Source organism: Heterodontus francisci, chromosome 24, assembly GCF_036365525.1.
Source record: "Heterodontus francisci isolate sHetFra1 chromosome 24, sHetFra1.hap1, whole genome shotgun sequence".
Lineage (NCBI taxonomy): Eukaryota > Metazoa > Chordata > Chondrichthyes > Heterodontiformes > Heterodontidae > Heterodontus > Heterodontus francisci.
In genome coordinates, this window is record NC_090394.1 from 67,800,504 (window position 1) to 67,825,598 (window position 25,095).

The 25,095-nt window shown below is 44.5% G+C and overlaps 1 protein-coding gene across 3 annotated transcripts in view; it reads left to right on the top strand.

Moving 5' to 3' along the window:
* Positions 1–1,483: 1,483 nt before the first annotated feature.
* cops3 (COP9 signalosome subunit 3) overlaps positions 1,484–25,095 on the top strand; it is a 46,714-nt gene continuing 23,102 nt past the window's right edge. For 2 of the 3 annotated variants that reach the window (XM_068056485.1, XM_068056486.1), the window contains exons 1-2: positions 1,484–1,616; positions 21,728–21,857. In XM_068056485.1, the coding sequence (XP_067912586.1) occupies positions 1,562–1,616; positions 21,728–21,857 (185 nt within the window). In that variant the 5' untranslated portion in view covers positions 1,484–1,561. Of the gene's footprint in view, positions 1,617–21,726; positions 21,858–25,095 lie in introns of those variants that run through there. The other variant, XM_068056487.1, reaches the window with a different exon arrangement.

Sequence of the window (25,095 nt, forward strand, 5' to 3'; positions counted from 1 at the left end):
AAACATTCACTCCCTCCATCACTGATGCACAGTGGCAGCAGTATGTACTATCTACAAAATTCACTGCAGCAAATAGCCAAGCCTCCTTCGACAGCTCCTCCCCAACCCACGACCTCTACCACCTAGAAGGACAGGGCATCAGGCATGTGGGAACACCATTAATTGCAAGTTCCCCTTCAAGCCACACACCATCCTGACTTGGAACTATCTCGCTGTTACTTCACTGTTGCTGGTCCAGAAACTGGGAACTTCCTAACAGTACTGTGGGTGTGCCTACACCATATGGACTGCAGCAGTTCAAGAAGGAGGCTCACTACCACCTTCTCAAGGGCAATTAGGGATGGGCAACAAATGTTGGCCTTGCCAGTGACACTCCCATCTTGTGACCAAATTTTTAAAAATTAATTGAATTTAAATTCCCCAGCTGCTATGGTATTCGAACTCACGTTCTCTGCATCTTTAGTCCAGAACTTCAGATTGTTAGTCCAGTCACAGTCACTATGTTACTATACCTCCTAAAACAGTCTGTTTGAATTCTCCTAAAGCCATTGACCAATTCCAGGGGACAGCTTCATTACCAATGGTTGTGTTCCAGGAAATTGACCAAATGGCCATTCTTCATATTTGTCCCATTTACATTGAGTGTTGACATGAGTATTTGACTGTTGAGTGCTCACAAATGATCCTGCCCTCTCCCATGATAAGAAAATGGAAGGCTCCTTGACACCCATGAAAAAAAATTAAGTAAACTTCACTTTTGGGCGAGGAGACAGAATTAGTGTAAAAATATGAGAAAATGATGTATACAGAAGATGTCACTATTTAAAATTAGTTATACATTCATATGTCATAATCATAGTATTAAATGTACATTTAGAGAGAAACAGCGTTAACGTTTCATCATTCAATCTGTTTCTCTCTCTGCAGTTGCTGCCAGACCTGCTGAGCATTTCCTGCATTATTCTGTTTTTATTTCAGATTTCCAGCATCCACAGTATTTTGCTTTTGTATTGCTATATTACAACAGTGACTACAAGTCAAAAGTTTTTCATTGCAGAGTGTTTTAGGACAGCCTGTGGTCGTGAAAGGCCATATAGAAATACAAGTCTTTTTCCCTAAAATGTTCTGTTGAAAACTCATCGACCTGAAGCATTGACTCCATTTCTCTGTCCTCAATTGCTGCCAAGACCCACTGAGTATTTCCAGCATTTTCTGTCGTCATCCCAATTCTGCATGGTACTGTAGAATTATGTTGGCATAACTCTAATTCCAAATAAATCCTTTTGTTGTAGCCTGTGAAGGGATATTTTGAGTGATGTATGCACATACCTGTAAGACAAAGTTCATGAGATGAAAACAAGTGGTGATTTTTTTGTGTGTGTTAAAGATGCTTTACAGCTTTAAGACGCGCCCTCCGCCCCCACCCCGGCCGGTCTGTCCTGGCGCGTGGCGCTGCCCGCGAGTTGCAGTGAGATCTCGCGACAGTTGGCTGGCGGGCGGGCCGGCCACTTCGTTGCTGTGTCACGGCATTTGAATGAGGAGCAGGGAGGCGGTTTGAGAAATGGCGTCCGCCTTGGAGCAGTTTGTCAACAGTGTGAGGCAGCTCTCCTCCCAGGGTAAGAGATGGAGGTGCCGCCGGGGAGGATTTTTTAATGAATAGTTTCTAAGGGAAAGAGGGAGGGGGGAAATGCTGCTTGTTCCTTCCTTCCCTCCCGACGCCGTTTCCCTTCAGACGGTGAAGCTTCGACCCATCGGTGGCGGCGGTGGGCCCGCCTTGTTTACCCGCTACACGGGCGGTGGGATGTTTTGGGGTGTGTGTGGGTGGAGGAAGATCCTCTCCTCAGTGTTCCCCTTCCATCCGCCCCGCTTTCGCTTGAAGGATATTTCGCGGCCTGTTTACCTCAGCGCGGGTGAGCATCATGACACCGGAAGTACCCGCCTTCGCCCCTCCAAACGATTGGCTATTCTGCGGAGATTGACGGTTGCTTCCCGCTGCCGATTGGTTCTTGCGTCTGCCACTCATCTGGCGCTCCTGTACTTCCGGTTCGAGCTGCACTCAACTCGCTAATATTGGGCCTAGCCAGGTATAAGATACCAGCTGGAGAGGTTACATAGAAGGGCAGTGAGTTTTTGTGACATTGTCTTTAGGGTATTTGGGATGGCTAATGCAATCCAAAAATATATGTCATGCTGGCAATTTATTTCCTTATATTGATTTTGCATGTTGTAGATTAGTTCCAGCTGTAAAAGGAAGGATATCAATACAGCACAATGGTGGGTATGTGTGAATTGTGGGAAAAAAATCTAGTAATACAATTACACATCTCCACAATCTTCTTTTAATCAGGGTGACCTGATATTAAGCAACAGTAGACTCCAAATAATTTCCTGGCTCAACCTTGATCTGAAAGCCAGACATTTGGGGTTTGAAGTTTGGGAGGTATAAATATAGTAAATGATTTTTTTCCCCCTTGAAACTGGAATTTCATTTGGAGATAAAAAGCACTAAAGTAGCCTAACTTGCATCAAGTTCTGCTTGCCCATCAATCCTGCACTGACCTACATTGGTTCCCAGTCCACCAGTACCTTGATTTCAAAATTCTCATCCTTGTGTTCAAAATGAAGGGGCGGCGCAGTGGTTAGCACCGCAGCTTCACAGCTCCAGCGACCTGGGTTCAGTTCTGGGTACTGCCTGTGCGGAGTTCGTAAGTTCTCCCTGTGACCGCGTGGGTTTCTGCTGGGTGCTCCGGTTTCCTCCCACAGCCAAAGACTTGCAGGTTGATAGGTAAATTGGCCATTGTAAATTGCCCCTAGGTGGTAGGAGAATAGTGGGGTTGTGGTAGGGAATATGAGATTTATGTAGGATTAGTATAAATGGGCGGTTGTTGGTCGGCACAGACTCGGTAGGCCGAAGGGCCTGTTTCAGTGCTGTATCTCTAAAATGGACTTCAGTAAGGCTTTTGATAAGGTCCTGCATGGGAGATTGGTTAAGAAGGTAAGAGCCCATGGGATCCAGGGCAATTTGGCAAATAGGATCCAAAATTGGCTCAGTGGCAGGAGGCAGAGGGTGATGGAAGGGTGATGATCGAGGGTTGTTTTTGCGAGTGGAAGCCTGTGACCGGTGGTGTACCACAGGGATTGGTGCTGGGACCCTTGCTGTTTGTAGTGTACGTTAACGATTTAGACGTGAGTATAGGAGGTATGATCAGTAAGTTCGTGGATGACACGAAAATTGGTGGTGTTGTAAATAGTGAGGAGGAAAGCCTTAGATTACAGGACGATATAGATGGGCTGGTAAGATGGGTGGAGCAGTGGCAAATGGAATTTAATCCTGAGAAGTGTGACGTGATGCATTTTGGCAGGACTAACAAGGCAAGGGAATATACAATGGATGGTAGGACCCTAGGAAGTACAGAGTGTCAGAGGGACCTTGGTGTACTTGTCCGTAGATCATTGATGGCAGCAGCACAGGTAGATAAGGTGGTTAGGAAGGCATATGGGATATTTGCCTTTATTAGCTGAGGCATAGAATATGAGAGCAGGGCGGTTATGATGGAGCTGTATAAAATGCTAGTTAGGCCACAGCTGGAGTACTGTATACAGTTCTGGGCACCACAGATAGGCGGGGTTGTTTTCCTTAAAGCGGAGAAGGCTGAGGGCGGACCTGATTGAGGTATATAAAATTATGAGGGGCATTGATAGGTTAGATAGGAAGAAACTTTTTCCCTTAGTGGAGGGGTCAATAACCAGGGGGCATAGATTTAAGGGCAGGAGGTTTAGAGGGGATTTGAGGAAAAAAAATTTCACTTTGAGGGTGGTTGGAATCTGTAACGCACTGCCTGAAGAGGTGATAGAGGCAGGAGCCGTCACAACATTTAAGAAGTATTTAGATGAGCGCTTGAAATGCCATAGTATACAAGGCTACGGGCCAAGTGCTGGAAAATGGGATTAGAATAGTTAGGTGCTTGATGGCTGTCACAGACACAGTGGGCCGAAGGGCCCCTTTCTGTGCTGTATAACTCTGACTCTCAATTCTTCCTCCAAAGAATTTTATGCTTCTCCAACTCTGGCTTCTTGTACATTCCCACTCTCTTCACTCCACCATTAGCTGCTGTGTTCAGCCACAGAGGCCTTAACCTCTGCAATTCCCTCCCTATACTCTCTCTCTCCTTTAAGACCCTTCTTAAAAATCTGCCACTTTAACCAATCTTTCAGTCACCCATCTTAATATCTCCTTCAACAAAAGCAAAATACTGTGGATGGTGGAAATTTTATTTACTGTCTGCTTTGGCTTGGTGTCAATTTTTGTATGATCTCGCTCCTGTGAAGTGCCTTGGGATGTTTTCCTACGTTAAAGGTGCTATATAAATGAAAGTTGTTCTGAAGCATTGAGGTTTATGGGTCTTTTTAAAAATTTGAACTTGGGATGTGGACAGGAGGCAAAGCTGCATTTATTACTCGTCACTAGTTGCTTGACAAGATGATGATGGGCCTTCTTGAACAGCTGGATTCTGGCGGGAAATTCTGGCCCTGCAAGGATGAAGGAGTGATGTATGTTCAGGGTCAGCTGGTTTGAGACTTGGTGCTGATGGTGTTTTCACAATATTGCTACTGTTGTTCTTCTTGGTGGTAGAGGTCACGGGGAGAGGAATGTGTCAAAATAATCTTGATGAGTTACTGCAGTGAATCTTCAAGATTGTACGTACATTAGCCACAGTGGTGGAGGTCGACAGTGTTGCAAATTCTGATTGCAGACATTGCTTTTAGTGATTCAGGCAGGAAATTTTAATATAGCTTTCCATGTGTTCAAATTTCCTGTGAATTGTAAACTAGCAGGAAAGTAATTGGAAAAAAAATGTCAAATTGTGGGATTTTCTAGTGAAATGCAAGTGTTACCCTGGCAATAATGTTGGAATTTGAGGTCTTAAGTATTCTACATAATGCCATTTCATAAAGTAGTAGCCAAAATGTGAATTTTACAACCCCTCCCAGACTTTGGAACGACAGCAAATGTCAGATTAACACAGTTGGTAGTACTCTTGCCTCTGAGTCAGTAAGTTGTAGGGTCAAGCCCTAGTCCAGTATTAATGTATGTAATCTCGGCTGATACTTCATCGCTGTGCTGAGGGATGCTGCATTGTCAGAGGTGCTGTCTTTCACTTCTATTCAAGTGGATGTGAAAGGATCTATAGCAATATGTGAAAAGTGGTGTCCTAGTCAACATTCCTTTCTCAACCAATACCTGTAAAAACAGTTAAATGGTTATTCACATAATATGGTTTGTGGGATCTCATTATGCGCAAATTGGTCTACATATAAACGGTTTAGAAAGTGATTTTTTTTTCAATGCCTTCATGGGATGTGGGCATCACTGGCAAGGCCATCATTTATTGTCCATCTCTAATTTCCATTGAGAAAGTGGTGGTGAGCTGCCCTCTTGACAACTGAGTGCCTTCCTAGCGATTTCAGAGGGCAATTAAGAGTCAACCACATGTAGGTCTGGAGTCACATATAGGCCAGATCAGGTAAGAATGGCAGATTTCCTTCACTGAAGGACATTAATGAACCGGATGGGTTTTTACGACAATCCAGTAGTTACATTGTTACCATTATGGGCACTAACTTTATATTCCAGATTTATTGAATTTAAATTCTCTAGCTGCTGTGGTGGAGTTTGAACTCGTGTCTCTGGATTACTAGTCCAGTAACATAACCACTATGCTACCGCTCCTGAATCCAATGTTATGTAGTTTGGAATGTCATGACATGATCAGGTGTTGTGTAATTCAAGTTCTTCTTTTGTTCTTTGGAATTAAATGCTTTGCCATCTCCTTTCATAAAATCATGGAAATTTATGGCACAGAAGGAAGCCTTTCAGCCCATTGTGCCTGTGCTGGCCAAAAACGAGCAATCCAGTCTGATCCCACTTTCCAGCTCTTGGTCTTTAGCCTTGTAGGTTACTGCAGTTCAACTGCATATCCAAGTACTTTTTAAATGCGAGGAGAGATTCTGTCTTTACCACCCTTTGAGGCAGTGAGTTTCAGACCCCATCACCTTTGGGTAAAAAAGTTCTCCTCAACTCACCTCTAATCCTTCTACCCATTACTTTAAATCTCTGTCCCCTTATTTTTGACTTCTCTGCTAAGGAAATAGATCCGTCCTAGCCACTCTATCTAGGCCTGTCCTAATTGTATACACCTCAATTGAATCTCCCCTCAGCCTCCTGTTCCAAAGAAAACAACCCTAGCCTATCCAATCTTTGCTTGTGGCTAAAATTCTTCAGTCCTGGCAACATTCTTGTAAATCTTTTTTTAAAATTTGTTCATGGGCTGTGAGCGTTGCTGTCAAGGCCAACGTTTGTTGCCCATCCCTAATTGCCCTTGAGTCATAGTCATTTAAGAAGGTGGTGGTGAACTGCTTTCCTGAACCACTGCATTCCATGTTGTGTAGGTACACCCACTGTACTGTTAGGAAGGGAGTTTCAGGTTTCTGGTCCAGCGACTGAAGGAATGGCAATATAGTTCCAAGTCAGGGTGGTGTGTGGATTGGAGGGGAGCTTGCAAGTGGTGGTGTTCCCATGCATGTGTTGCCCTTGTTCTTCTAGGTGGTAGAGGTTGCTGGTTTGGGAAGGTGCTGTTGAAGGAGGCTTGGCGAGTTGCTTCAGTACATCTTGTAGATGTTACACATTGCTGCCACAGTGCATCAGTGGTGGAGGAAGTGAATATTTACGGTGGTGGATGGAATGCTGATCAAGTGGGCTGCTTTGACCTGGATGGTGTTGAGCTTCTTGAGTGGTGTTGGAGCTGCACTCATCCAGGCAAGTGGAGAGTATTTCGTCACCCTCCTGACTTGTGCCTTGTAGATGGTGGAAAAACTTTGGGAATCAGTTGGTGAGTTACTTGCTGCAGAATTCCCAGCCTCTGACCTGGTCCTGTAGTCACAGTATTTATGTGGCTGGTCCAGTTAAGTTTCTGGTCAATGGTAACCACCACCCCTCCAGATATTGATGACGGGGGAATTCAGTGACGGTAGTGCCTTTGAAGTTCAAGAGCATGTGCTCTTGTTGGAAATGGGTATTGGCTGGCACTTGTGTGGCGCAAATGTTACTTGCCACCTACCAGCCCAAGCCCGATTGTTGTCTTGGTTTTACTGCATGTGGGTACAGGCTGCTTCATTATCTGAGGAGTTGTGAATGAAACTGAACACTGCAATGATCAGTGAACATCTCCACTTCTGACTTTATGATAGAGGGATGCTCATTGATGAAACTGTGGAAGATGCTTGGTGTTGTGATATTGCTTTAATTACTTTAATACTGATTGACCTACTGTTGAATATGTAAATACTATACATAATCACAGGAAGTGATGCAAGTTAATATGTGATACAGTAGTTGGAGCAGTGTTCGTCAGCATGTAGCATGTGTATTGAAGAGCTCTCCTCGAATCCTGTATTCTTCCATAAAGAACCCTTTGTTTAACAATCATTATTGTAGTGTTTGGTACATTGTGTTAAGAGCCAATAACACAGTATGGTGGCAGCAGTGCGATGTGCACAGCGTGTTGGCAGTGGTGTTTGACATTGTGATAGCGATCACAAGCATGACATTGTGGACAATGGGAGAAGCCATAAAAGTGTGGGACAACACTGAAAATGGCTGGAAGAAGCAGCGGTGGCGAGATTTGGGACTGGAATCGAAAATCACCCTTGAGAATTGGTGCTCCGAGAGAGTAAGTGATCGAAAGGATAATTTTATTGGAATGGTAGTCGACCAGAAAGGCAGTGTTCTGGCAAAATCGGGCTTAAAAAAGGCATCAATCCGAATTGGGGCTGCGAGAGTGTACCGCAATTAAGTGTTGTGAGTTTTTCTGGCAAAAGGAGCTTCATGGGTTGAGTCTCTCCGTGCAGAGGCTGAATGCCTGCGCTGCAGCTACAGAGCTCAGGACGTGGCAGAGGTCCAGTCCTGCAGATGCAGTAGACCAGCATTGTTTTGCTATAAATTGGAAGATTTTAGACGTCCTTCATGAATTCCAACTATTTCAACAGTGTAGGGAGTTATGCTTTCTAGATCTTGCAGTTGCTAAACTCGACAAGCAAGCAACAAAAATAACGATAGTGATTGGCAATGAAGGTCTCCATTGTACCAACACCTCTGGACTGTCAGAAGCAGACCAGAAAGAACCATCTAAACTCTGGACGACTGGTTAAGAGTCAAAGTCAACTTCAGAGGCAATCAACTTGGACTGATGGCCTATTGACAACAGCCCAAAGAAACTATTAACCAGTTTATCAGTAGATGTTGAGAAAAAGGCAAAGAATGCGATTTCTCAGACGCTATTCTCTCTGAGAATAATGGATCTAGTAATCACATTGTCTCCAATAGAGACGCTCCAAAAGGATCTGCTTGATCAGAGAAAAAGATACAACATTGACAGTCTACTCAAAAATGGCAGAAAATACGAAGCCATAAACTGTGAGCAGGCAACATATACAAGTGCTTGGAGCAGCAACAACCATTGGTGACATAGCCAAGGCACCTCAACAGTACTAGGCCTGTGGCAAGTGTGGTCTAATGCATCAGCCACGTAACTGTCCTGCATTCAGAGAAACCTGCAAGGCATGTGGTCTAAAAGGACACTGGGCAAGACTGTTTAGAAAATCTGGCAGAGAAGCAGTCAGAAGCCACAGCTCAACAAAAAACAAATGTCACCCAGTGGCAAGAACAAAAAAAGAGTTCACCAAGTACCATTTCAAGCACAGGCACCTCAACGAGATAGGCAGAGACCTGGACAACAAAGAAAGCACTGAAAGAGGCAAACTGAAGCTGGAAAATGATCAAGCTTTCCATGCAGTGACAGTCACACAGCGCATGGATGCAATCACACAACTGGAAGTTTTTGCCACAGTTGAAATGATATGTTCTAACAAAAGAAACAAACGCAAGCTACAACCGAAGATAGAAACTGGGGCAAGTGCCAACATTTTACCGCTGCGGATACTCAAAAGATATATACCTAGCGAAGTGGGAGTCTGCGTTACAGCCAACAAGAGCTAGACTCAACGCATATGACAGTTCATCAATCGACTGCATGGGAGCATTGATGTTGAGATACAGATATGGAAGTTCTGCATGGTCGCCACAAGTCTTCGATGTTGTTGACACCAATGGTCCAGCGGTAGCAGGGCGACCAGCATGCAGTGAACTCCGCATCATGACGATTCACGAGATCAGTAAAGGGCCAATGCGAAATCACATTTTTTGGATTCTAACTCTCAATTTCAGAGCTGTACTGATACACTATGGGCTGAATTTTATGTTGGAGACACGGCTCCTGGCTGAAAAGGTGGGCAAAAGCCCACCTCTGCCTTTTCATGCCCACCCCCCCCCCCCCAACCCGGGGCAATCTCCGGTCTTCTTTAAATCTAAGTTGGGTAGGCGATGGCATAGTGGTATTATCACTGGACTAGTATACAGAGGCCCAGGGTATTTCTCTGGGGACATGGGTTCGAATCCCACCACAGCAGAAGGTGGAATTTGAATTTAATTAATAAATCTGGAATTAAAAACTAGTCTAATGATGGCCATGAAACTATTGTCGATTGTTGTAAAAACCCATCTGGTTCACTAATGTCTTTTAGGGAAGGAAATCTGCTGTCCTTACCTGGTCTGGCCTACATGTGACTCCAGACCCACAGCAATGTGGTTAACTCTTACATGCCCTCTGAAATGGCCTAGCAAGCCACTCAGTTGCACCTAACCGCTACGAAGTCAATAAAAAGGAATGAAACCGGAAACGACAACGGCAAACCGAACCCTGTCGACCCTGCAAAGTCCTCCTTACTAACCTCTGGGGGCTTGTGCCAAAGTTGGGAAAGCTGTCCTACAGACTAGTCAAGCAACAGCCTGATATAGTCATACTCACGGAATCATACCTGACAGACAATATCCCAGACACTGCAATCACTATCCCCGGGTATGTCCTGTCCCGCCGGCAGGACAGACTCAGCAGAGGTGGTGGCACAGTGGTATACAGTAGGGAGGGAGTTGCCCTGGGAGTCCTCAACATCGACTCCGGACCCCATGAAGTCTCATGGCAAGGTAACCTCCTACTGATTACCACCTATCGCCCTCCCTCAGCTGATGACTCAACACTCCTCCATGTTGAACACCACTTGGAGGAGGCACTGAGGGTGGGAAGGGCACAAAATGTACTCTGGGTGGGGGACTTCAATGTCCATCACCAAGAGTGGCTCGGCAGCACCACTACTGACCGAGTTGGCCGAGTCCTAAAGGACATAGCTGCTAGACTGGGTCTGCGGCAGGTGGTGGGGGAACCAACACGAGGGAAAAACATACTTGACCTCGTCCTCACCAATCTGCCTGCCGCAGATGCTTCTGTCCATGACTGTATTGGTAGGAGTGACCACCGCACAGTCCTTGTGGAGACGAAGTCCCGCCTTCACATTGAGGATACTGTCCATCGTGTTGTGTGGCACTATCACCGTGCTAAATGGGATAGATTTCGAACAGATCTAGCAGTGCAAAACTGGGCAACTATGAGGTGCTGTGGGCCATCAGCAGCAGAATTGTACTCAACCACAATCTGTAACCTCATGGCCTGGCATATCCCCCACTACCATTACCATCAAACCAGGAGACCAACCCTAGTTCAATGAAGAGTGCAGGAGGGCATGCCAAGAGCAGCACCAGGCATACCTCAAAATGAGGTGTCAAGCTGGTGAAGCTACAAGACAGGACTACCTGCTTGCCAAACTGCGTAAGCAGCATGCGATGGAGCTAAGCGATCCCATAACCAACGGAACAGATCTAAGCTGTGTAATCCTGCCACATCCAGCCGTGAATGCTGGTGGACAATTAAACAACTAACAGGAGGAGGTGGCTCCACAAATATCCCCATCCTCAATGATGGGGGAGCCTAGCACATCAGTGCGAAAGATAAGGCTGAAGCATTTGCAACAATCTTCAGCCAGAAGTGCCGAGTTGATGATCCATCTCGGCCTCCTCCTGAATGCCCCAGCATCACAGATGCCAGACTTCAGCCAATTCGATTCACTCCGCGTGATATCAAGAAACGACTGAAGGCACTGGATACTGCAAAAGCTATGGGCCCTGACAATATTCCAGCAATAGTACTGAAGACCTGTGCTCCAGAGCTTGCTGCACCCCTAGCCAAGCTGTTCCAGTACAGCTACAACACTGGCATCTACCCTGCAATGTGGAAAATTGCCCAGGTATGTCCTGTACACAAAAAGCAGGGCAAATCCAACTCGGCCAATTACAGTCCCATCAGTCTACTCTCAATCATCAGTGAAGTGATGGAAGGTGTTATCAACAGTGCCATCAAGCGGCACTTGCTTAGCAATAATCTGCTCAGTGAAGCTCAGTTTGGGTTCCGCCAGGGCCACTCAGCTCCTGACCTCATCACAGCCTTGGTTCAAACATGGACAAAAGAGCTGAACTCGAGGTGAGGTGAGAGTGACTGCCCTTGACATCAAGGCAGCATTTGACCGAGTATGGCATCAAGGAGCCCTAGCAAAACTGAGGTCAATGGGAATCAGGGGGAAAACCCTCCGCTGACTGGAGTCATACCTAGCACAAAGGAAGATGGGTGTGGTTGTTGGAGGTCAATCATCTGAGCTCCAGGCCATCACTGCAGGAGTTCCTCAGGGTAGTGTCCTAGGCCCAACCATCTTCAGCTGCTTCATCAATCACCTTCCTTCAATCATAAGGTCAGAAATGGGGATGTTCGCTGATGATTGCACAGTGTTCAGCACCATTCGTGACTCCTCAGATACTGAAGCAGTCCGTGTAGAAATGCAGCAAGACCTGGACACTATCCAGGCTTGGGCTGATAAGTGGCAAGTAACATTCGCGCCACACAAGTGCCAGTCAATGACCATCTCCAACAAGAGAGAATCTAACCATCTCCCCATGACATTCAACGGCATTACCATTGCTGAATCCCCCACTATCAACATCCTCGGGGCTACCATTGACCAGAAACTGAACTGGAGTAGCCATATAAATACCGTGGCTACAAGAGCAGGTCAGAGGCTAGGAATCCTGAGGAGAGTAACTCCACCGCCCCCCACCCCCCCTGACTCCCCAAAGCCTGTCCACCATCTACAAGGCACAAGTCAGGAGTGTGATGGAATACTGTCCACTTGCCTGGATGGGTGCAGCTCCAACAACACTCAAGAAGCTCAACACCATCCAGGACAAAGCAGCCCGCTTGATTGGCACCCCATCTACAAACATTCACTCCCTCTAACACCGACGCACAGTAGCAACAGTGTGTATCATCTACAAGATGCACTGCAGCAATGCACCAAGGCTCCTTAGGCAGCACCTTCCAAACCCGCGACCTTTACCAACTAGAAGGACAAGGGCAGCAAATGCATGGGAACACCACCAGCTGCAGGTTCCCCTCCAAGTCACACACCATCCTGACGGAACTGTATCGCTGTTCCTTCACTGTTGCTGGGTCAAAATCCTGGAACTCCCTAACAGCACTGTGGGTATCCCTACCCCAAATGGACTGCAGCGGTTCAAGAAGGCAACTTGCCACCACCTTCTCAAGGGCAATTAGGGATGGGCAATAAATGCTGGCCTGGCCAGCGACGCCCACATCCCATGAATGAATAAAAATAAAAGTTGCCGGGATCCCTCTCCCTTGAAAAGATGGTGATCTCGCCTCCAACCCAATCAGAGTTGGCAGCTCAGCAGTACCAGCAGCACCACCGGGAGCAGTGGCCACTGCCAGTACTTTGGATGCCTTGGACCAAGGCCCAGTGCTGGAATACTGGACGTCAGGTGCGGTCCCCGATAGAGGCCTGCTACTCGACGACGTGTTTGGTTCGGGTCGGGACCACCTTCAGGGCCTGGTTTTCGGGCTCTGCTCTGGTCGAGTCCAAGTCGGGTTGGGTCTGACTGGACACACGTGGTAAGTGTTCTGCTGGTAAGTATTGAAATTAGAAAACTTATCTGAACTGGGCGTCCAGGACGAAACTGAGTCTGCGCAGTGAGCGAGTGACGTCACTATAATGTCTTCACTCATGCACTGCAGCTTCTTGCAGGTTCGGTGTCAGGAAAGTAAGTAAACGGATGGTCGGGTTGGGCTTGAGTCGAGTCGAGGTCGGGTTGGGCTCGGGGTAAAATCGGAGGGACTTGGGCCGGGTTGGACTCAGGTCCGCTGTGGTTTGGTTGGGATCGGGTCGGGTTCTTTTTTCCCGACCTGAGCAGGCCTCTAGTCCTCGGTCAGTTTGGAAGGCCCCAGCGAGTTGGCGGGTGTTCGTGCAGTCCGGTGGACGGGATCCCGGGGGATAAAGTGGTTCTCTGCATTGTGCCTCTGTGGGCTACAGGTTGCCCATGGAGGAGGGAACCCCCCCCCCCCCAAGCCTGCAGGGAGTGTGACTGGTATTATAAAGGGCTTTCCCCGCGTGGTGGAGGCCCCCCACCCCCGCCGCCGCTAGTAAGATCCAAGTGACAGCAGGAAAGGGCCATTATTAGGCCTCTTAAGGGCCTTAATTGGCCTCTGGGCTATCCGTTGTGATACTCCGTGCCCTCCCTGCCTCAGAGATCCACATAAAATCCCAGCCTATGTATATCAATGGAAGGTGTATTTGCCTTCAGTGGGAGGAAACATCACTTCGCACTTTTGTTTCTTTGTCTGTCTCTGGGAGCAAAGTTATCCTGGTATCCAATGAAAATGGCAGATGGATCTGGCTGTTATTTTGCTCTGGAGAAAGCGCTTTTCATTTGTTGCCAATGCTGCTGTGCCCTGGGCAGTGTAGGGAGGTTAATATCTGGATCCCCTGAGATCAGTAAAAGCCTTTGGTCAGAAGCTTAAACTTATGATTGCGACCTTTTGAATAACTTTGTATGTATAGATGCTGAGTTTGACTTCCAATTCTGCCTGCAATACAAACTAGGCAAATGTGGAACACAGTGAGTTGTGTTGTCTTTCAGAGGCCCTTCCACTGAAAGAAGTTACACGTTATAAATGGGTTATTGCAAAGGGCCAGCTGCAGGTGTGGTGTAAGAAGACCTGAAAAAGGGTAAAATCACATTATTAAGTCTTGGGGAGTATGGAGCTATGTTGTATGAGCCCTCAGATTGTTATGGCCATGAAACACAATGCAGCCCAGCTTTAAGAAAATAAATTGTACATTAGATTTTATGTTAGTTACTGTGTGCAAGTTGGATACCATCAACATTTGCAGATAACATAAAAATAAGGAGCATGGTTAATGATCCCAGAGGCCATTGTTGATGATATTCTTGGCCTATATAAATAATCTTGGGTAAATAGGACACAATATCAACGTTTGCAGATGACACAAAACAGGGAATGTGGTTGACTACGTGACTTTAGTGGAACAGCCAAACTAGGAGACTAGGCAGAAAGATGTCAAATGAAATTTAATGCAAAGGAATGAGACAAAACTAGGTGGGAATGTGTGTTGTGAGGAAGATGCAAAGCGGCTTCAAGGGGATTTGGGCAGAATTAGTGAGTGGGCAAGAATGTGGCAGATGGAATATAATGTGGAAAAATGAGAGGTTATCCACTTTGTTAGGAGGAACAGAGGTGCAGAGCATTTCTTAGCTGGTAAGAGATTAGAAAGTGTAGATGTACAAAGGGACCTGTCCTCGTAAATAGGTCACTGAAAGCTAACATGCAGGTGCAGCAAGCAATTAAGAAGGCTAGTGGTATGTTGGTCTTTATCGCAAGTGGATTTGAGTACAGGAGTAGTGAAGTCTTACTTCAGTTGTATTCTTTCTTTTGGGCCTCCTTATCTCGAGAGACAATGGATACGCGCCTGGAGGTGGTCAGTGGTTTGTGAAGCAGCGCCTGGAGTTGTATACAGTTGTATACAACCTTGGTTAGACTGCACTTGGAGTAGTGTGTGCAGTTTTGGTCCCCTTACCTTAGGAAGGATATTACTGCCATAGCGAGAGTGCAACGAAGTTTCACCAGACCTGTTCCTCGGATGGCAGGAACGCAAGAAATGGGAGCAGAAGTAGACCTTATGGCCCATCGAGCCTGCTCCTCCATTCAGTACGATCATGGCTGATCTTGGGCTTCAATTTCACTTCCCTGCATGCTCCCCATATCCCTTGATATGGGGACTGTCCTATGAAGAGAGATTGGGAAAAGCTTGGCCTGTATACTCTAGAGTTTCAAAGAATGAGAGGTGATCTCATTGAAACCAACAAAATACTTAAAGGGATAGACAGGGTAGATGTAGGTAAGATGTTTTCCCTGGTTGGGGAGTCTAGAACCAGGGGACACAATTTCAAAATAAGGGCGAAGCCACTTTGGATAGAGATGAGGAGAAATGTCTTTACCCAGAGGGCTGTGGAAGCTCAGTCATTGAGTATGTTTAAAGTTGAGATTGACAGATTTCTAAATACCAATAGCATAAAGGGATATGGGGATAGTGTGGGAAAAAGGCATTGAAGTGCATGATCAGCCATGATCGTATTGAATGGTGGAGCAGGCTCGATGGGCTGAATGGTCTACTCCTCCTATGTTCCGAGACTACATTGGAATGATACGTCCTCAATCTCTGATTTTAAGTAACATTGTCCCTGTGTGAAATAGAATGTGGGCCAAGTTCTGAGCCATCCCCTGGTGGTTCATTAGAGTGCTTGGGAGCACATTGACTATCTGCCCTCTGGCTGGTGCATGCTTCAGTGGAGGGGACATAAAAATGAGTGGAAAATATTTTTTTTTTAATGATTAAAATTCAGTTTTCACTGCTCTTCATCCCAAGGTATTAACCCTTGGTGGGATATGGTTATATGACGGCAGGCAGCCCTCTATCATCCTGCCCGAGTGATCATTCTGTGTGAGCGACAGCATTGAGTATTTGACTGTACAAGACATCACAGTGAAATCTGATGACAACACACTAACATTTTCTAGTGGGAGCAGAACCTTGAAATGTATTTTTCCCTTCTTAGTCCAGTGAGGCGCTGGTCAGCTGTTGCCCTGGCCGAAATTTCAGAAGGCTTTTGATAAAATCCCCCTCAGGAGGTTGGTTAGCTAATTTAAAGCACGTGGGATAGGAGGTAATATACTGGCAGTATTAAAGACATAATAGCAGAACATTTAGAAACATTCAAGGTAATCAGGCAGAGTTAACATAGTTTTGTGAAAGGGAAATCCTGTTTAACCAATGTATTGGAGTTCTTTGAGGGAGTTACATGTGCTGTGGTACTGTACTGTACTTAGATTTCCAGAAGGCATTTGATAAGGTTATTGCAGAAAATAAAAGCTCATGGTGTAGTAAGTAACATATTGGCATGGATAGAAGATTGGGTGGCTAACAGGAAACAGAGAGTAGACATAAATGGGTAATTTTCTGGTATGCAAGATGTAACGAATGATGTGCCACTGGGATCTGTAAATGACTTAGATGAAGGGACCGAAGGTATGGTTGCTAAATTTGCTGATGACAGAAAGATAGGTAGGAAAGTAATTTGTGAAGAGGATATAAGGAGGCTACAAAGAGATAAAGGTAGGTTAAGTGAGTGAGCAAAGACCTGGCAAATGGAGTATAATGTGGGAAAGTGTGAAATTGTCCACTTTGGCAGGAAGAATAAAAAAGAAGCATATTCTCTAAATGGTGAGAGATTGCAGAGCTCTGAGATGCAGAGGGATCTGGGTGTCCTACTGCCTGAATTGCTAAAGGTTAGTTTGCAGGTACAGCACATAATTAGGAAAGCTAATAGAATGTTATTGTCTATTGCAAGGGGAATTGAATACAAAGGTAGGGAGGTTATACAGGGCATTGGTCTCCTTGTTTAAGGAAGGATGTTAATGTGTTGGAGGAGTGCAGAGAAGGTTTACTAGACTAATACCTGGAATGGGTGGGCTGTCTTACAAGGAAAGATTGGACAGGCTAGGCTTGTTCCTGCTGGAATTTAGAAGAGTAAGAGGCGACTTGATTGAAACATATAAGATCCTGAGGCGTCTTGACAGGGTGGATGTGGAAAGGGTGTTTTCCCTTGTGGGAGAACCTAGAACTAGGGGTCACTGTTTATAAATAAGGGGTCACCCACTTAAGACAGAGATGGGGAGAAATTTTTTCTCTGAGGGTCATGAGTCTTTGGAATTCTCTTCAAAAGGCAGTGGAAGCAGAGTCCTTGAATATTTTTAAGATAGATTCTTGATAAGCAAGTGGGTGGAAGGTTATCGGGGGTAGATGGAAATGTGGAGTAATCAGTTCAGCCATGAGCTTATTGAATGGCGGAGCGGGCTCGAAGGGCCAAGTGGCCTACTCCTGTTCCTAATTCGTATGTTCATATGGATTAAGGATTGGTTAACTGCCAGAAAACAGAGTAGGAATAAAAGGGTCATGCTCGCATTGACAGGCTGTGACTAGTGGGGTGCCGCAAGGGTTAGTACTTGGGCCCCAGCTGTTCACAATATATATCAATGATTTGAATGTGGGGACCAAATATACGTGCTGTGAGGAAGATGCAAAGAGACATCAAGGGGATTTGGACAGACTTAGTGAGTGGGCAAGAACGTGGCAGATGGAATATAATGTGGAAAAATGTGAGGTTATCCACTTTGGTGGAAGGAACAGATGTGCAGAGTATTTCTTAAATGGTAAGAGATTAGAAAGTGTAGATGTACAAAGGGACCTGAATGTCCTTGTCAATAAGTCACTGAAAGCTAACATGCAGGTGCAGCAAGCAATTAAGAAGGTTAATGATATGTTAACCTTTATCGCAAGAGGATTTGAGTACAGGAGTAGCGAAGTCTTGCTTTAATTGTATACAACCTTGGTTAGACTGCACCTGGAGTACTGTGTGCAGTTTTGGTCCCCTTACCTTAGGAAGGATATTATTGCTATAGAGGGAGTGCTACGAAGGTTTGCCAGGCTTGCTCCCGGGATGGCAGGACTGTTCTATAATGAGAGATTGGGAAAGCTGGGCCTGTATTCTCTAGAGTTTCGAAGATTGCGAAGTGATCGCATTGAAACCTACAAAATACTTAAAGGGATAGACGGGGTAGATGCAGGTCAGATGTTTCCCCTGGTTGGGGAGTCTAGAACCAGGGGACACAATTTCAGAATAAAGGGGAAGCCACTTAGGACCGAGATGAGGAGAAATTTCTTTACTCAGAGGGTTGTGAATCTTTGGAATTCTCTGCCCAAGAGGCCTGTGGAAGCTCAGTCATTGAGTATGTTTAAATCAAAGTTTGACAGATTTCTAAATACCAATGATATGGGGATAGTGTGGGAAAAAGGCACTGAAGTGGATGATCAGCCATCATCATATTGAATGGCGGAGGAGGCTCGATGGGCTGAATGGCCTACTCCTGCTCCTATATTCCTATGAAATGCGTTAACTTAATATGGATGCAAAATCCAATCTGGATCTCATGGATTGTATATTCTAGTGCCAGCCATGATTCATCTGGCTGCACTCATGACTCAGTCAGAAGGTCAGGGGTTCAAGCCACACCAGAGATTTGAGCATATAATCTAGGCTGGCAATATTTGAGGGGGTTCTGCATTGTTGGAGGTGCCATCTGTCCTCAGGTGGATGCGGAAATTTCCATTGCACTATTCAAAGAAGAGCAGGGGAGTTGTCCCTGGTGTCCTGGCTGGTATTAATCCATGATCAACATCACTTAAACAGATCATCTGGTCATTTATTTAATTGCTATTTGTGGGACGTTGCTGTATGCAAATGGACTGTCAAGTTCCCTACATTACAACACTTCAAAAGTACTTAATCATCTGTAAAGCATTTTGGAACTCCCTGAAGTTGTGAAAAACTCTACATAAATGCTAGTCATTCTTTTTTTTCTTCTTTAGTACTGTGCTTGCTGGTACCCTTTCCCTTATGACTATATTGGAGCTGAAGATAATCTTCTAATATATATTCTAAATTCATGAAGAATGCATGCGTGTTGTTTCAGTACTGTTTGGTCACATGGTACTTAAGGATGCATGTTAAATGTAGGAGCAACGGGGGATTAAAGTAATAAGTAGCAAAAAAGGGAAGAAGTTTCTTTAATGTGTCCAGGCCTCCTTTATGAATCAGTGCAGTGGGAATAAAACAGTTTCAGTCAGATTTTAAAAAGGGACTAGCCTAGATAAATTTAACTTAAAAGAAAGAAATCCTGGTCAGAAAAACTAGCAGATAAAACACTTTACCAACAATTGGCCATGTTCAAACAGGAGATGATCAGTACAAATTGGATATTGTTCCACTAGAGGTAAAGCACAGAAGCTTGGATGAGCAGAGAAATTGAAATTAGAGACTTTAAGACGAGGCACATGATTTCTAGGTCTAATAATAAAGAAGAAAATTACAATTAGATAGGCTGAGAGATTGACTAGTAACATAAAAGGAAATAGTAAAGGATTTTATAGACACAGTTTAAAAAAAGTTAGGGAAATAGGTCGCTAAGTGATGAAAGGGAAATGTTATGGAAAATTAGCTGATATTTTGCCTTGGTTATCACAAGAATGTGAAACTGTACAAAATAGGGGAGGCGTCATCGGATACAGGGGAATGTGGCAGTTTGGATCCAGAATTGGCTCAGGGACAGGAAACAAAGAGTTGTAGTTGACAGATGTTTTTGTGAATGGAAAGTTGTTTCCAGTGACGTTCCATAGAGCTCAGTGTTGGGTCCCTTGCTGTTTGTGGTATATATTAATAATTTGGACTTGATGTTGGAGGCATGATTGGGAAATTTGTCGATGACAAAAAACTTGGTTGTATAGTTAACAGTGAAGAGGATAGCTGTAAACTCCAGAATTATATCAATGGTTTGGTTGAGTGGGTGGGAAACTGGCAAATGGAATTCAATCCAGAGAAGTGTGAGGTCATGCATTTAGGGAGGGCAAATAAAGCGAGGGAATACACAATAAATGGGAGGATATTGCGAGGGGTAAAAGAAGTGAGAGACCTTGGAGTGCATGTCCACAGATCCCTGAAGGTGGTAGGACAGGTATATAGAGTGGTGAAGAAGGCATATGGATTGCTTTCCTTTATTGGCTGAGGTATAGAACACAAAAGCAGGGATGTGATGCTGAAACTGTATAAAATGCTGGTTAGGCCACAGCTGGAGTATTGCATACAGTTCTGGTCACCACATTACAGAAAGGACATAATTGCTCTGGAGAGAGTAGAGAGGAGATTTACAGGAATGTTGCCAGGGCTTGAAGGTTGCAGCTATGAGAAAAGATTGGATCGGCTAGGGTTGTTTTCCCTGGAACTGAGGAGGCTGAGGGGAGACTTAATAGAGGTGTACAAAATTATGAGGGGCCTAGATAGAGTGGACAGGAAGGACCTGTTTCCCCTGATGGGGAGGTCAGTTACCAGGGGACACAGATTTAAGGTGATTGGTAGCAGGATTAGAGGGGACAGGAGGAGAAACTTTTTCACCCAGAGGCTGGTGGGTGTCTGGAATTCGCTGCCAGGAATGGTGGTGGAGGCAGAAAGCCTCAATTATTTTAAAAGGTACTTGACATGTACCTGAAGTGCTGTAACCTACAAGGCTGTGGACCAGGTGCTGGAAGGTGGGATTAGTTTGGGTGGCTAGTTTTTTCGGCCAGCACAGACATGATGGGCTGAACGACCTCCTTCTGTGCCATAATTGTTCTGTGGTTCTATGTAGGATAACTGTTGAGGGAAACAAATTGTGTAACTTAAAATGAAAAAGGCACCAGCCCTGGTGTCATTTCCCCAGAACGCTGGCAAAAATCAGAGAGAAAATAGATTGTAGTGAGAACTGCTAACAAATAATCTTGGATATAGAAGTTGAGCTATTGGACTTGAGGCATGTCAATGTTACAGCTCTGTTGTAACTATAGACCAGTCAGCCTAAGGTTGAAGTGGGTAAGCTACTAGCGACCATAATATTGGATAAAACTAATACTCATCTGAAAAGACATGAATTAATTAACTGGCCAACATGGATTTACAAGAGCCATAGAGGTATTGAAGGAATAAGAGTGTAGATGAAAGAAATGAAATGGATGTTGTGCATATGGATTTTCAAAAAGGCAACGGTTAAGGTCATGGGCTTCTCAATAAAATTAAGGCACCTTCTATTGAAGGTAGAGTGGCAGCATGTTTAGTACATTATTTAAAGAGAAAAAGAGAGTCATTTTTTTTGAACAGGAAGGATGTAAACAGTGGTGTGCCACATGTTTATGCTGTTGGTCTATATATAAACAATCTTGGGTTTAGTGGCTATAACACTAAAATTTGAAGATAGCATAAAATAGGGAGCAGTTAAATGAAGAGGATTATAAGTGAAATAAAAACAAAAAGTGCTGCAAATACACAGTAGGTCTGGCAGCATCTGTGGAGAGAGAAGCAGAGTTAGCATTTCAGGTCAATGACCTTTCATCCGAACTAGCAGAACCTTTGCCAGTTCTGATGAAAGGTCACTAATCTGAAACGTTAACTCTGCTTCTCTCTCTCTCTCTCCACAGATGCTGTTTTTATTTCAACTTTCCAGCATCTGCAGTATTTTGCTTTTATTTGAGGATTGCAAGTGACTTCAGGTGGGGTGAACGATTTAGTAGATTGGGTAGCTATATCAGTTATTCTCTGGCTACTTTTGAAGTTTTATGGCTTTGAAAAGTGTGCTTTTAAGAATATGGGTGAGAAGCAAGACTTTTGATTATATAGATTTAACATGTGGTTTACTATGTTTTTTTTTGTTAGGTCAAATGACTCAGCTGTGTGACCTCATTAACAAGAGTGGAGAGCTGCTGGCTAAAAACCTCTCTCACTTGGATACAGTGCTAGGTGCGTTGGATGTACAGGAGCATTCTCTGGGAGTGTTGGCAGTATTGTAAGTTCCAAATGATCGTCATGTTCATGTAAATTGTGCATAGTTGGGGATTTATTTTATATAATGAAATTTGAACCCTTGTTCCTGTTTTCATAAAAGTACTGCGTTTGCAGTGAATTGCCTTGGAACATCTCACTACATGAAAGGTGCTACATGAATCTAGTCATGGTGGTTGCTCATTCAAGAAAGGTACCACCTTTAAAATGGCTTCTTGGCTGTATGATGGGGAATTAGAAGATTCTTTTGGCTGTGCTGGAAGTATATCAGAAAGAAGACAATGAAGCCCATACTGTTTATATTTCCTGCACACAAGTCTGTTAGGAATCATTACTCGAAACATTAGAAACAAAGTGCATCACCAAGTTATTAAACCACAAGTAATTCTGACCAGCGTAGTCCAATCATAGATGGCTCTTGTCAAACACTGAGGTAGTCATTGACATACATTTGTATAATAGTTTTGAGAGTAGGTGCTTATTGTTCAAGTAAGTGTCCACCTCGGAGGTTATCTTTTCAAAGGGGTAACTGTGCTGTCAAGAATTTTGGGGGTATCAGAATCAACACTGCTGATGTATTAGTTAAAAATTGCCTTGAATTAGGTACAACAGATGCTGAAGTAAAGCATTATTCTATAGGTAGCAATGGCAGAGTTGTTCCAGAAAGTTTAACTGGTAGGAAGCTGACGGCTACTTCTATTCACAGGAAGTATTTGACTGTTATTTATTGGAAAGATCTGTTGCTTCTATAACTTACTGTCATCAATGAATCGGTTTCTAGATTTATCTTATGAAAGTGACAGTTGACATTGGGTTTGTGTTGTGGAAACCAAACAAGCAAGTCCAGAGGCAGGTCTAAGTTTCTTCAAGACATGCTTCCACATTTCTGTGCACATGGGGTCATGCTGTGGTTCATGAAAGAAGTAGGTTTGCCTATGGGAAATGGTTTTTGTGTTATGCAGAAAAAAGTAACTGGAGTAGTCTAAATCATAACAATACTGCTCTGTGGAATAGCCCAGGCCAATGATAGTTGCTTACAAATTGACTATAAAGTAATTTACATTTAAGAGATGATGTCAGTGTGTAAGTGCATTTAAAACAAAAAAAGGGGATGTATTGCATAAACTAATCAAACTCAGTGAGGATAAAGCTCTTGGTCTGGATGGATTGCATCCATGCATCTTAAAAGAATCTAGGGAAGAGATGGCAGAAGTATTACTACACATTTAATAACTTGTTAGAAAATGGTGTAGTGTCAGAGGACTGGCGAATAACCAACCTAATTCCTATATTTAAGAAGGGGGATAGAACATGCCCAGGGAATTATAGAACTGTCAGCTGAGCATCTGTGGTAGGAAAAATAATGGAATCCCTACTAAAGGAGAGAATGGAAGAATATCTGGAGAAGAAAAATATAATCAGTAATAGTCAGCATATATTTCAAAAGGGAAAATCTTGCTTGACCAACCTTCTTGAAGTTTTTTGAGGAGGTAACAGAGAGTAGACAATAGTAATGCAGTAGATGTAATTTATCTGGAATTTCAAAAGGACTTCAATAAGGTGCTCCTTAATAGACTAATGAATAAGGTGAGAGAATGCAGAGTCAGGGGACAGGTGGCAGAATGGATTGCCAGCTGGCTTCAAGACAAAGCAGAGATGGGAGTAAAGGGTAGTTATTCAGAATGTCAGAAGGTGGGAAGTGGTGTTCCACAAGGATCAGTGCTGGGACCACTGCTGTTCACAATTTACCTAAATGATTTGGACTTTGGAATCAAAAATGCAATTTCTAAATTTGCAGATGACACCAAATTGTGGGGGACTAGCCAATAATGAGGAGGACTTCAAGTTATCAGAGGACATTAATAAACTTGCAAAATGGGCAGATAATTGGTAAATGAAGTAGAACACAGATAAGTGTAAGGTATTACATTTTGGTAGGAAGAATTGGGAGGTCACTTATTACTTGGAAGGTGTGATTCTAGGTGGGGTAGAGAAACAAAGGGATCTCGAAATAGAAATACACCAATCACTAAAAGTTGCACCACAGGTTAGCAAAGCCATTAAAAAAGTAAACCAAGCACTAGGCTTTATTTCTTGAGGGATAGAACTGAAAATTAGGGAAGTTATGCTCAACCTCTATCCAACTTTGTTAGACCACACTTAGGGCTGAATTTTGTTCAGCCCCCAACGTCAGGCAATGTGACGGCGGCGAGGCTCTGTGGCGGCCCTCCGCCAGTTGGCGATGGGACCTGACTTTAAATATTTAAATAAATGTTATGAATACATTTAAGTACAATTCCCCGCGATCTTACTTGCAGTTCAGGATCTTCCGTACGACAGGCGGCACTCACGCCTTCACTTTCCTGTCCAGGGAAAGCTGGCGCCACCGAGGTGGGGAAGGGGGTATCTCTGCATTTTTAGTGTGGTGGGGTGGGGACACGGGATCAACTCTACGTTTGTAGTGTGGTGGGGGAAGGCGTGACATCTACGCTTTGTGCAGTTGGGGTGGAGGTAGAGGGGTGTCCTCTGCACTTTGTGCAGCTGGGAGGAGAAGGGGGGGTCAACTCTGCAATTTTAAGTGCTTTGTGGAGAAGAGCGGGGTGAACATTTATTTGTGGTGTAGTTGGGTGGGGGGGGCGGGTTTAGTCTCTGGAAATGTCTGGCAGCCCTATACAAATGGTGCCAGTGCCTGCGCAGAGGCAGCTGATGCCGTTCTCCTTTCACCAAGGCTGCCCCCACCAGCTGCCCGACATATTTTAATGAGCCGCCGCGCTCAAGATTGTGGTGGCGTGCGGCCCATGCGTGCAGGCCACCATTTCTTTCGCCCTCTGCTGCTCTCGGTGGTGGGAAAGCACAATTCAGCCCTTAGAGTGCAGTTCTGGTCATATTATACAAAGGATATAGAGGAACTGTAGAGGCTGCAGAGAAGGTTTTAATGGATGATACCAGAAATGCATGGGTATACATAGCAGGAAAGGATGAACAGGCTGAGTGTCTTTTCTCCTGAAGAAAGGTGGCTGAGGGGTGACCTAATAGAACTCTTGAAAATTATGAAAGGTTTTCATAGAGTGGATACAGAGAGAATATTCCCAATTGTGAAGAAGAGCATAACCAGAGGCCATCAAAATAAGATAGTCACCAGCTGTTACCACAGGAGTGGTTGAAGCGAATAGTATAGATGCATTTAAGCGGAAGCTGGACAAGCATATGAGGGAGAGGGGAATAGAGGGTTACAATGATGG